The sequence below is a fragment of the Theropithecus gelada genome, chromosome 7b, assembly GCF_003255815.1.
Source record: "Theropithecus gelada isolate Dixy chromosome 7b, Tgel_1.0, whole genome shotgun sequence".
In the NCBI taxonomy this organism is placed as follows: domain Eukaryota; kingdom Metazoa; phylum Chordata; class Mammalia; order Primates; family Cercopithecidae; genus Theropithecus; species Theropithecus gelada.
In genome coordinates, this window is record NC_037675.1 from 4,802,954 (window position 1) to 4,813,680 (window position 10,727).

At 44.6% G+C, this 10,727-nt stretch overlaps 1 protein-coding gene across 1 annotated transcript; it reads right to left on the bottom strand.

Annotated features, from left to right (window-relative positions):
* Positions 1-1,755: 1,755 nt before the first annotated feature.
* ZNF774 (zinc finger protein 774) lies at positions 1,756-10,727 on the bottom strand. The gene is made up of 4 exons (XM_025392679.1): positions 10,561-10,727; positions 8,169-8,291; positions 4,279-4,385; positions 1,756-3,191 (listed from the first exon to the last, which is right to left on the bottom strand). Exons 2-4 carry the CDS (start codon positions 8,270-8,272, stop codon positions 1,951-1,953), a joined length of 1,452 nt encoding a protein of 483 aa, XP_025248464.1. The 5' UTR covers positions 8,273-8,291; positions 10,561-10,727; the 3' UTR covers positions 1,756-1,950.

The window sequence follows — 10,727 nt, forward strand, 5'->3', positions numbered from 1 at the left end:
CTGTAGTCCCAGCTACTCGGAGGCTGAGGCAGGAGAATGGCGTGAACCTGGGAGGCGGAGCTTGCAGTGAGCCGAGATCGCGCCACTGCACTCCAGCCTGGGTGACACAGCGCGAGACTCCGTCTCAAAAAAAAAACAAAAACAAAAACAAAAAAAACCAGTTTTTTTTTTAAGTCCCCCAGTATGAGAGAAAAGGGAATACTTAAAGAAATATTAGCCAAAATTTTCTTGGAAAAAAGACATTAGCAACAGAACTGTAACATTAGAGATATTACATTTATAGTTAACCAACAAAGAGCGTGCGTGTGTGTGTGTGTGTGTGTATTTTTAGATCTTCACAACAACCTTGTGAGGTAGGTAAAACTTGAGGCTGAGAGAAGATGAAAGTCTGGCCAAATTAAGTATCAGGGCCAGGACTCAAATACTTTACCTTCTCAATGAAGTCAGTGTTCTTTCCAACACACTGCCTTCCCTCAATTGATTTCAGTTGAATGTAGGAATGTACTAGTGCATAACCTGGATGGCCCTAAAAGGATCAGAGAATTATATTAACCTAAAACTAAATGGCCAATGACTCAGCAAATTAGAAAACAAGAGTTGTTAGTCTTCAGCTAAATGCCACGGAGGACCCCTGCAATATCATTTGACATTCTCAGCAATTTTGCTTCCACAATTTTACAGTCCTCTACCAGGTCCCTGTGGCTTGTTCATTGTAGGATATTTTCTGTGTGTCAGATGACAGCAAACCTCCTGTAGAAGTACCTCATACACTGCCATTTCAAAGAGCTTCTGAAATTCTTTCAGTCTCCAAGTCACAAGACCGCAAACATCCTCTAAGATAATTCAGCCTTGTCATGGCAGTGAGACATCTGGTGACTAATGCCTGCACAGCACTGAACTGGGAGTGCATTTCCATTTTATTCAATTTGTGTATTCCAATGCCAAACCTTCCAGTTATAATCTAATTTCTTTCAAGTTCTGAGCTTGGGGTGGGGGGATTACACTAATAAATTTCTAATTGAGTAATAAGACTGATAAAAGTCACCAATCTTGTATTGAGTGTCTTTTAAGGGCCAGGTAGTGCATTAAAGGCTTTATATAAGACCTCAAATATTAATCATTAATAATGATGTGACCATTTAGTTATTGAGCATCTATGTTGTGCCAGGCACTGTACTAGGTGGTTAATGTATGATCTCTAGGCCACATTTTTCTCATTTCTCATTTAGTAACTAGGCATCAACTTTTTTTTTTTTTTTGGAGATGGAGTCTCACTCTGTTGCCCAGGCTGGAGTGCAGTGGCGTGATCTCAGCTCACTGCAACCTGCACCTTCCGGGTTCAAATGATTCTTCTGCCTCACCCTTCTGAGTAGCTGGGACTACGGGTGCATGCCACCACGCCCAGCTAATTTTTTTTTTTTTTTTTTGAGACGGAGTCTCACTCTGTCGCCCAGGCTGGAGTGCAGTGGCTCAATCTTGGCTCGTTGCAAGCTCCACCTCCTGGGTTCACGCCATTCTCCTGCCTCAGCCTCCTGAGTAGCTGGGACTACAGGCGCCCGCCACCACGCCTGGCTGTTTTTGTATTTTTAGTAGAGACGGGGTTTCACCGTGTTAGCCAGGCTGGTCTCAAACTCCTGACCTCAAGTGATCCACCCGCCTTGGCCTCCCAAAAGTGCTAGGATTACAAGCGTGAGCCACCACGCCTGGCCAGCATCAACTATTAAACTCACATTTCCCTAAGAGTCAGTCACACACTGAAGGAATGCCTTTTGTATTCAGACCATTGTTTGGTCCCTTTAAGTTTATCCTCTATAACATAGACAAGAAAGAGGGAGGATAGATCAGGGCCTAAATTGAGCCACTGATGCCCAGGTTTTCTCTATTTGGGGTGCTTGAAGACAGTAGCAATGAAAATTCACAAGGGAGCAGCAGAACACTAAAGACTATTTCCTAAACCAAATGGGTGTTTTGATGGCATAAAAGATGCGCTTTCTGACGGAAGCTCTTGTTACATTTACTACAGTGGAAAGGTTTTTCTCCTGTATGCGTTCTCTGGTGTGTGAGGAAATGGGAACGCTGATTGAAGGTCTTGCCACACTCAGGACATCGATAGGGCCTGTCTCCTAAGTGGATTCTCTGATGGGTAATAAAGTGGGAGCTCTGATTGAAGCTCTTCCCACACTCCCCACATTTGTACGGTCTTTCTCCTGTGTGGATTCGTTGGTGCTTAATGAGGGCGGAGCTGTCAGTGAATCCTTTCCCACAGTTTTCACACTTAAAAGGTCTCTCACCTGTGTGTGTTCTTTGGTGCGTGACTAAATGTGAGCTCTGACTGAAGCTTTTGTGGCAGTCAGGACAACTGAAAGGTCTTTCTCCTGAATGAGTACTCATGTGAGCTACAAAATGAGAACTATCTCTGAAGCCCTTCCCACACTCTGGGCATTTGAAGGGCCGTTCTCCCGTGTGGGTTCGTTGGTGCTTAATCAAATCTGAGCTCTGGCTAAAACTCTCACCACAGTCATTACACCTGTAAGGCTTCACCCCTGTGTGGGTCCTCTGGTGAGTGATGAAATTTGAGCTTCGACTGAAGCTTTTGTGACATTCCAGGCACGTGTAGGGCTTCTCGCCTGTGTGGGTTCTTTGGTGCATTATGAGGTGTGGCTTCCGCCCAAAAGTCTTCCCACACTCTGGGCACTCATAGGGTTTCTCCCCTGTGTGGGTTCTCTGATGTTTGATGAGTGTTGAGCTGTCGCTGAATTTTTTCTCACACCCCTTGCATTGGTAGGGCTTCTCTCCTGTGTGTGTTCTGCGATGGGTGACAAGGTCTGAGCTCTGTTTGAAGCCTTTCCCACACTCAATGCATGTATAGGGCCTCTCGCCAGTGTGGGTTCTTAGGTGTCTTATGAGATAGGAACTCTGGTTAAAGCTTTTCCCGCATTCTGCACACATAGGCTTCTCTCCTACATATCCATCCAGGAGCTTGTTTAAATCCCTCTCCTGTGAAAAGGGCTCCAGCTGGTCCTCTCCTGGAAGGGTTCCATGTTGCCCTTCTAATTCTAGGCCTCGCTCCCAGTTTCCTCCCCAACTAAGAGTATGAGAAAGATCTTTATTGGTTCTTTCTGAAGATGTTCCACATTGTTCTGCTGTTTCAGAAATGTCCTGATTGAGCTTTGCCACCTGATGCTCAAAGTCTGAAAAATTAATGTAAGTAACAGAGAATAAAGTTATCAGTTACCAGGAAGGAATATCAGAAAACAGTGAAAAAGATTAAAATCCCTGTTTCTGTAGCAGATTGCACTTAATTCAACCGTTCTGCTTTTCATTTTGTGAAAAGTTTATTGAGGTTCATTGAGCTGTCAGAACACATGAATTCCTAAGCTTTTTAAATTTTTTTTTTTTTTTTTTTTTTTTTTTTTGAGACGGAGTCTCGCTGTGTCACCCAGGCTGGAGTGCAGTGGCGCGATCTCGGCTCACTGCAAGCTCCGCCTCCCGGGTTTACGCCATTCTCCTGCCTCAGCCTCCGAGTAGCTGGGACTACAGGCGCCCGCCACCACGCCCGGCTAGTTTTTTTTTGTATTTTAGTAGAGACGGGGTTTCACCATGTTAGCCAGGATGGTCTCGATCTCCTGACCTCGTGATCCACCCGCCTCGGCCTCCCAAAGTGCTGGGATTACAGGGTTGAGCCACCGCGCCCGGCCAGCTTTTTAAATTTTAAGATGGCCAGATGAATCTTGATATCCTTCAAGTGAAGACCACATATTGTCAATATTGGGCAGTTTCTTTAGAAGATATTAAAGGTTTAGGCCAGGCGTGGTGGCTCACGCCTGTAATCCCAGCACTTTGGGAGGCCGAGGCATTCAGAGCACTTGAGGTTAGGAGTTCGAGACCAGCCTGGCCAACGTGGTGAAACTGCATTTCTACTAAAAATACAAAAATTAGCTTGGCATGGTGGTGGATGCCTATAGTCCCAGCTACTCGGGAGGCTGAGGCAGGAGAATCACTTGAACCCGGGAGGCGGAGGTTGCTTTGAGCAGAGATTGTGTCACTGCACTCCAGGCTGGGAGACAGAGGGAGACTCCATCTCAGAAAAAACATAGGTTAGACAAAAGTGAAATGCTTAGTCAAAATGTAGACTTTTATTTAGTCAACTACTGACCATTAAGTCAAATTTAAATGTCTGCTAGTAGGAACAAAATTCTAGGGCGGCATTCCAAATTCTTCATCTAAACAAGGCTGAAATGCTAGATTTCCTTCCACTGGGGAGCACTCACATCTCACCTGCGTGGCTTTCCCTCAGGATCTTTCTCGCCTCAAAGTTTTGGAGTGGTAGGACCCATGGCTCTTCTTTCTGCTCCAACTGGGAGATTACACTAGGCCTGGAAATTCTACACAGGAATGTAAACATAGGATGTGAGTCTGAGTCAATCACACAAGGCCTGACCAAAATCCAAGCCCTACTCCCTGCCTAGATATGAGAGAACACCAGGGAAACTCTAACATGTATTTGGTCTCATTAAAAGTACAGCCATGGTACAGTGATAAAACAGGGTGATTTCCCCAAAATACTAAGAAAAAAAAGCTCTTTTCCTCCCATAAAAACAAAGCAAAACAAAACAAAAACAAAACAAAACAAAAAAAACCAGACTCAGTTGACAGAAACTCTGAATAAGTAAATACAATAACCATTTCTGAAGGCACAAGGCTAAAGTTAAATATGGAGAGGGTTTGATCAGAAACAAAGCTGCCATGACCTCACCCTTAGAAAGAATAAAGGAAGTTAACTATAATGTTGGGCTTTAAAATTTTCCCAGAACGGCAGCAGTCAAAAAAGCCACAAGAAAAAGATAAACACTTGTTAAGTAGCCTATAAATATATGAAAAATGTTTAACCTCACTATAATCAAAGAAATTCCATTATAACAATGATACACTGAGGCAATATAGTGTAGAGATAATGAGTACAAACTCAGCATTCACACTGCCTGGGTTTGAGTCATAATCCTGCCTCTTACAAGCTGTGTGGCCTTAAGAAAGTTACTTAAACTCTGTGCCTCGATGTCTTCATCAATAAAATAGGGATAAGAGGCCGGGCGCGGTGACTCACGCCTGTAATCCCAGAACTTTGGGAGGCCGAGGCAGGCGGATCACGAGGTCAGGAGTTTGAGACCAGCCTGGCCAACATAGTGAAACCCCGTCTCTACTAAAAATAGCCGGGCATGATGGCACAGGCCTGTAGTCCCAGTTACTTGGGAGGCTGAGGCAGGAGAATCGCTTGAACCTGGGAGGCAGAGGTTGTGGTGAACTGAGGTCACACCACTGCACTCCAGCCTGGGCTACAGAGTGAGACTCTATCTCAAAAAAAAAAAAAAAAAAGGATAACAATAAGATCCATTGGCTAGGTGCAGTAGCTCACACCTGTAATCTCAGCACTTTGGGAGGCCAAGGCAGATGGATCACTTGAGGCTAGGAGTTCAAGACCAGCCTGGCCAACACGGAGAAACCCTGTCTCTACTAAAAATACAAAAATTAGCCACATGTGGTGGTGCACACCTGTAATCTCATCTACTTGGGAGGCTGAGGCATGGGAATTGCTTGAGCCTGGGAGACGGAGGTTGCAGTGAGCTGAGATTGCACCACGGCATTCCACCCTGGGCGACACAGACTCTATCTCCAAAAAAAAAGACTTCAATAAATGTTAACTATCATTGCTATTTTTCCCAGACTCTTTTTTTGTGTTTTGTGTGCATGTTCGTTTTTGAGACAGGCTCTTGCTTTGTCACCCAGGCTGGAGAGCACTGGTACAATCACAGTTCACTGCATCCTCGAGCTCCTGGCTCAAGCGATTCTCTCACCTCAGCCTCCCAAGTAGTTGGGACCACAGGCACAAGCCCCTACACCTGGCTAATGTAACTTTTTGTAGAGACAGGGTCTCATTATGTTGCCCAGGCTGGTCTTGAGCTTCAGAGCTCGAGTGGTCCTCCTGCCTCAACCTCCCAAAATGCTGGGATTATAGGCATGAACCACCACACCCAGCCCCAGACTATTTAAATTATTATACCCACTGTGAAAGGTAGAATATAAAGAAATGGATACTTTCATATAATGTTTGTGGGAATAAATCAATTGATTCGATCTTCTTGGAAGGCATTTTGCAAAGTATTAATTACCTTAGAAATGTATCTGTTCTTTGACCTACCAATTCTAGTTCTGAGAATTCTAAGGAAATGATAAAATTATACTTCAATAAAAAAACACTTTTAAAAAATGAGTTAAAAGAGGTTTATCACAACCTGGTGAAAATTTAGAAATGACCTAAATGTCCCACAACAAAGGAATAATTATATAGCTCACTGCAGCCTGGAACTCCTGTGCTCAAGGGATCCTCCTGCCTCAGCCTACCAAGTAGCTCAGGCAATTGCTATTTTTATAGGTTAAAAAAAGGTCAGATATATGGTTCAATCTAATGTTTGACTTCAACAACAAAATAATATTGTATTCCATAAAACAAAATACTAGGTGGTTATTTTAAGTGATGTAAAGAAAGATATTTATTGTTGTCAAAATATATTCATGATACAACATGGAAGAAAGAATGTGCAGCTGAATGTACAGTATAATCCCAATATTATCCTTTTGTGCTTGTTTTAAAATCATATACATGCTTAGAAAAATGCTGGTAGGATAGTAACTCTTCAGTGGTGGGATTAGGGATGACGTTTGTTTTCATTTTGATTGTCTTTTGCTTTAATGAGTATACATTACTTGTATAATAGATGAAGTAGGCCAGGTGCAGTGGCTCACGCCTCTAATCCCAGCACTTTGGGAGGCCAAGGCCAGTGGATCACTTGAGGTCAGGAGTTCAAGACCCGCCTGGCCAACATGGTGAAACCTCAACTCTACTAAAAATACAAAAATTAGAGTGCGGTGGCTCTCTCCTGTAATCCCAGCACTTTGGGAGGCCGAAGTGAGTGGATCGCTTGAGGTCAGGAGTTTGAGACCAACCTGGCCCACATGGAGATAACCCATCTCTACTAAAAATACAAAAAAATTATCCAGGAATCGCTTGAACCCAGGAGGCAGAGGTTGCAGTGAGCCGAGATCGCACCACAACACTACAGCCTGGGTGACAGAGAGAGACTCTGCCACAAAAAAAAAAAAAAAAAAAGTAAAGCAGAAGGAAGGATAGCCAGGATATTTGGGAAAGAGCAATTGGAGGTATTTTATTTGTTTGTTTGTTTGTTTGAGACAGAGTCTTGCTCTATTGCCTAGGCTGGAGTGCAATGGTACGGTCTCGGCTGACTGCAACCTCCGCCTGCCAGGTTCAAGCGATTCTCCTGCTCAGTCTCCAGAGTAACTGGGATTACAGGCGCCTGCTACCACACCCAGCTGATTTTTATATTTTTAGTAGAGATGGGGTTTCATCAAATTGGCCAGGCTGGTCTTGAACTCCTGACCTTGTGATCCACCCACCTCGGCCTATCAAAGTGCTGGGATTACAGGCGTGAGCCACTGCGCCCAGCCTGTTTTTAAGTGACAGAAAAAATTACCTCCTTTTCCACAAAGACCTCAGAAGTCTCAAAAGTTAAGTGGCAGAGGTGAGAGTTCAACCCAGGCTGGAAAAGGGGGACAGTAATACATATATCAAAAAGTTATGATGAGATATTAAAAAGACAATAAATAGCAAAGATATTTACAAACCATAAAATGCATAAAGACGTAATTCTTTTTCTGCCAAGGAGGCAACAATTAATCTTACAGAGGTCTGGAGCTCTAAGACACCAACATACCAGAGACTACTCAGACCTGGGCCCTTTATCTAAGTCTCAAATTAAAGGAGAGTAGTGGCCAGGCATGGTGGCACCCATAATCCCAGCACTTTGGAAGGTGGAAGCAGTGGATTGCTTGAGCTCAGGAGTTTGAGACCAGCCTGGCCAACATAGCAAAATCCTGTCTCTACTAAAAACACCAAAAACTAGCTGGGCATGGTGGCACATGCCTGTGATCCCAGCTACTCAGGAGGTTGAGTTGGGAGAATTGCTTGAGCCCAGGAGGCAAGGGTTGCAGTGAATCGAGATCACGCCACTGCACTCCAGCCTGGATGACAGAGCGAGACCCCATCTCAAAAAAACAAGATAAATAAATAAAATAAAGGAGAGTAGCATTCTTACCCTTTGATAGCCCATTCTTCTAACTGTGCTGGGTGGCATTCCTGAAGAGGATTCTCTAAGCAGTGTCCAGGTAACCCACTCTTCCCTGAAGTCCTCAGCCACATTATCAAGGGTCATCAGTTCCTAAAGCAAGAGACCTCGATATGCATCAGTAGCTCCCTAGGTATTCTCACCATTGTCTGAAAGCCAAAAAACGGCCATCAGTGTACACAAACAACCCCCCACACCTGATCAGAATGGTCCTGAGGTAAATTCTGTCAACCACAGAGGGTTGCTTTTCTTAGTCTGTTTTTACATACATCTTCTCCTGGCCAACTTTCCCATTACTAAGAGAGGCCTAGGCCTCCCAAACACATCGACAGAACCCAGTCTTTTAGATACATTAACTTTTTGAGGAAAAAATTGTCCATGATGAACAAGGTAAACAAAGGAGAGAGTTGGTAGGTACAATTTGATTTCTGGAAAGCTTTTGATTCTCTCCAACTTCATTTTCCTCAGCAAACAAGGAAATTGTGGACTTAACTATACTCATATTAGTTATGAGAACAGCTGACTTCTTGGCTTGCAGATTTGGGGTCAACCTCAAGGGACAGATTATGCAGAACCCCAAAGGGAACTGTGTTGGATACCACTCTATTTCAAGATCTTAATGGAGTCAGAAATAAGACTGAAAAAGACATTTTTTTTTTTAAAAAAAAGACATGGATAGGTTGTAAAAATAAGTGAAAGTCAATGGGGATAAGCACAAAACACAACTCTTAAAGGCTGAAACCAATCATTAATATATTAATAAATTGACAGCAATATCATGAAAAACATTACTTTTTGGAGGATAGTCAGAGTCAACTACTGGATGGATCAGTAATTTATTCAACAATCAATATGTTGCCAGGCATAGGAGTCACAAAGAAATTAAGATAATGTTTTTTCCCTTAAAAACTTTCCAATACACCAGCCTCAGCAACATATTGAGACCCCTTTCTCTACAAAGAACTTTTAAAAATCAGCCAGGCATGGTGGCATGCACTTGTGGTCCCAGCTACTCAGGAGGCTGAGGTGGGAGGATCACTTCAGCCCAGGAGTTCAAGGCTGCAGTGAGCTATGATGGCGCCACTGCACTCCATGCACTCCAGCCTAGCAACAGAGTGAGCCCCTGTCTCTCCCTTAAAAAAAAAAAAAAAAAAATTCAGCCAGCATGACCACCCACTACAAAGAATATTGCATTTCACGGGAGGAAGGACCAGACTAGGGTGAAGAAGTTTTACTCTTTCACATCTTTTGTCCCACTACAAAGCACCTATTTACTACTGGAACACAGATACAGACACAGACACACACACACACACACACACACACAGACACACTTTTGGGGGAAATATTTATGTATTTACAGACATTATTATTGGTCATTTATAAAGTATTGAGTTTTTAAGTATCTAAAAACCATTGCTCTGGTTTAAAACTTTAACAAGCAACAATAATGTAATTAGAAAGTAAAAATGGTAATAACAGTTTTCAGTATTGGTCGGGCGCTGTGGCTCATGACTGTAATCCCAGCACTTTGGGAGAACGAGATGGGCAGATCACCTGGGGTCAGGAGTTCGAGATCAACCTGGCCAACATGGTGAAACCCTGTCTCTACCAATAATACAAAATTAGCCGGGTGTGGTGGCGCACACCTGTAATCCCAACTACTCGAGAGGCTGCGGCAGGAGAATCGCTTGAACCCGGGAGGCAGAGACTACAGTGAACGGAGATAGCACCGTTGCATTCCAGCCTGGGCAACAAGAGCGAAATCCCCTCTAAAAAAAAAAAAAAAAAGAAGTAGCAGAAGAAAAAGAAAAAAAAAAAAGAGCTTTTAGTATAATTTTTATTTCTACATTCATTACAAAACACAGCTGCAGGGCCCCCTTGCTGGAGACTTCTTAGCCACGGTTATAGAAACCCTGTTTCCCAGCCCGTCCCTTTCCCCATGCGCAGATGACCTCAAAGGCCCCACAGCTCTGAGGGGCTGTGACTAAGTGCCATTGTGAGAATCTCCAGTGCGTTCACCGGGTTTATTAATAGGAACATGACTGCACGCGTGGGGCTGAACCCCGTTCTTCTTCTCGGTGCTGGGGCCCTCACCAGGGTGCGGCGGTAAGAGGGTGGCAGATCAGCTGAAACCCGGGGACCACCATCGAGAAGCAAGAAAACTGATTAAGAGAATGACTTATCTCGACGACGGTATAGAGACCACAGCTACCTCTCCCACACCCCAGCAGGACCCGGGGGCTCCCAAAGGCCAGCGTGGGAACCCCTCTGAGAAAACGTCTGGGTGGCGGGCGAGCCCCCTCCACGCCTCTCAGCAGCGCGCCGCTGCCGCCGCAGTCTCCCTCCTTGGATCACTCACCGCCCCAGGGCCCAGCTGGGGATGGAGCAGGAAGTGAGTCCTCCACCGCCGAGCCGCACCCGGCCCGCAACCCCGAGGCGGTCCCTCCCAGAACCCGACCGGGATTCGTGACAGGGCTGTGGGGACACAGGTGGGACTCAGGCTTCGACAGCTCGCAGCCGGAAAGT

Coding starts and splice junctions, on each gene's coding strand:
- ZNF774 (XM_025392679.1), bottom strand. CDS start 8,272: ATGTGGCTGAGGACTTCAGGGAAGAGTGGGTTACCTGGACACTGCTTA. Junction 4,386..8,168: donor GAAGAATGGGCTATCAAAGG/GTAAGAATGCTA, acceptor ATTCCTGTGTAG/AATTTCCAGGCCTAGTGTAA. Junction 3,192..4,278: donor CCTGAGGGAAAGCCACGCAG/GTGAGATGTGAG, acceptor TTAATTTTTCAG/ACTTTGAGCATCAGGTGGCA.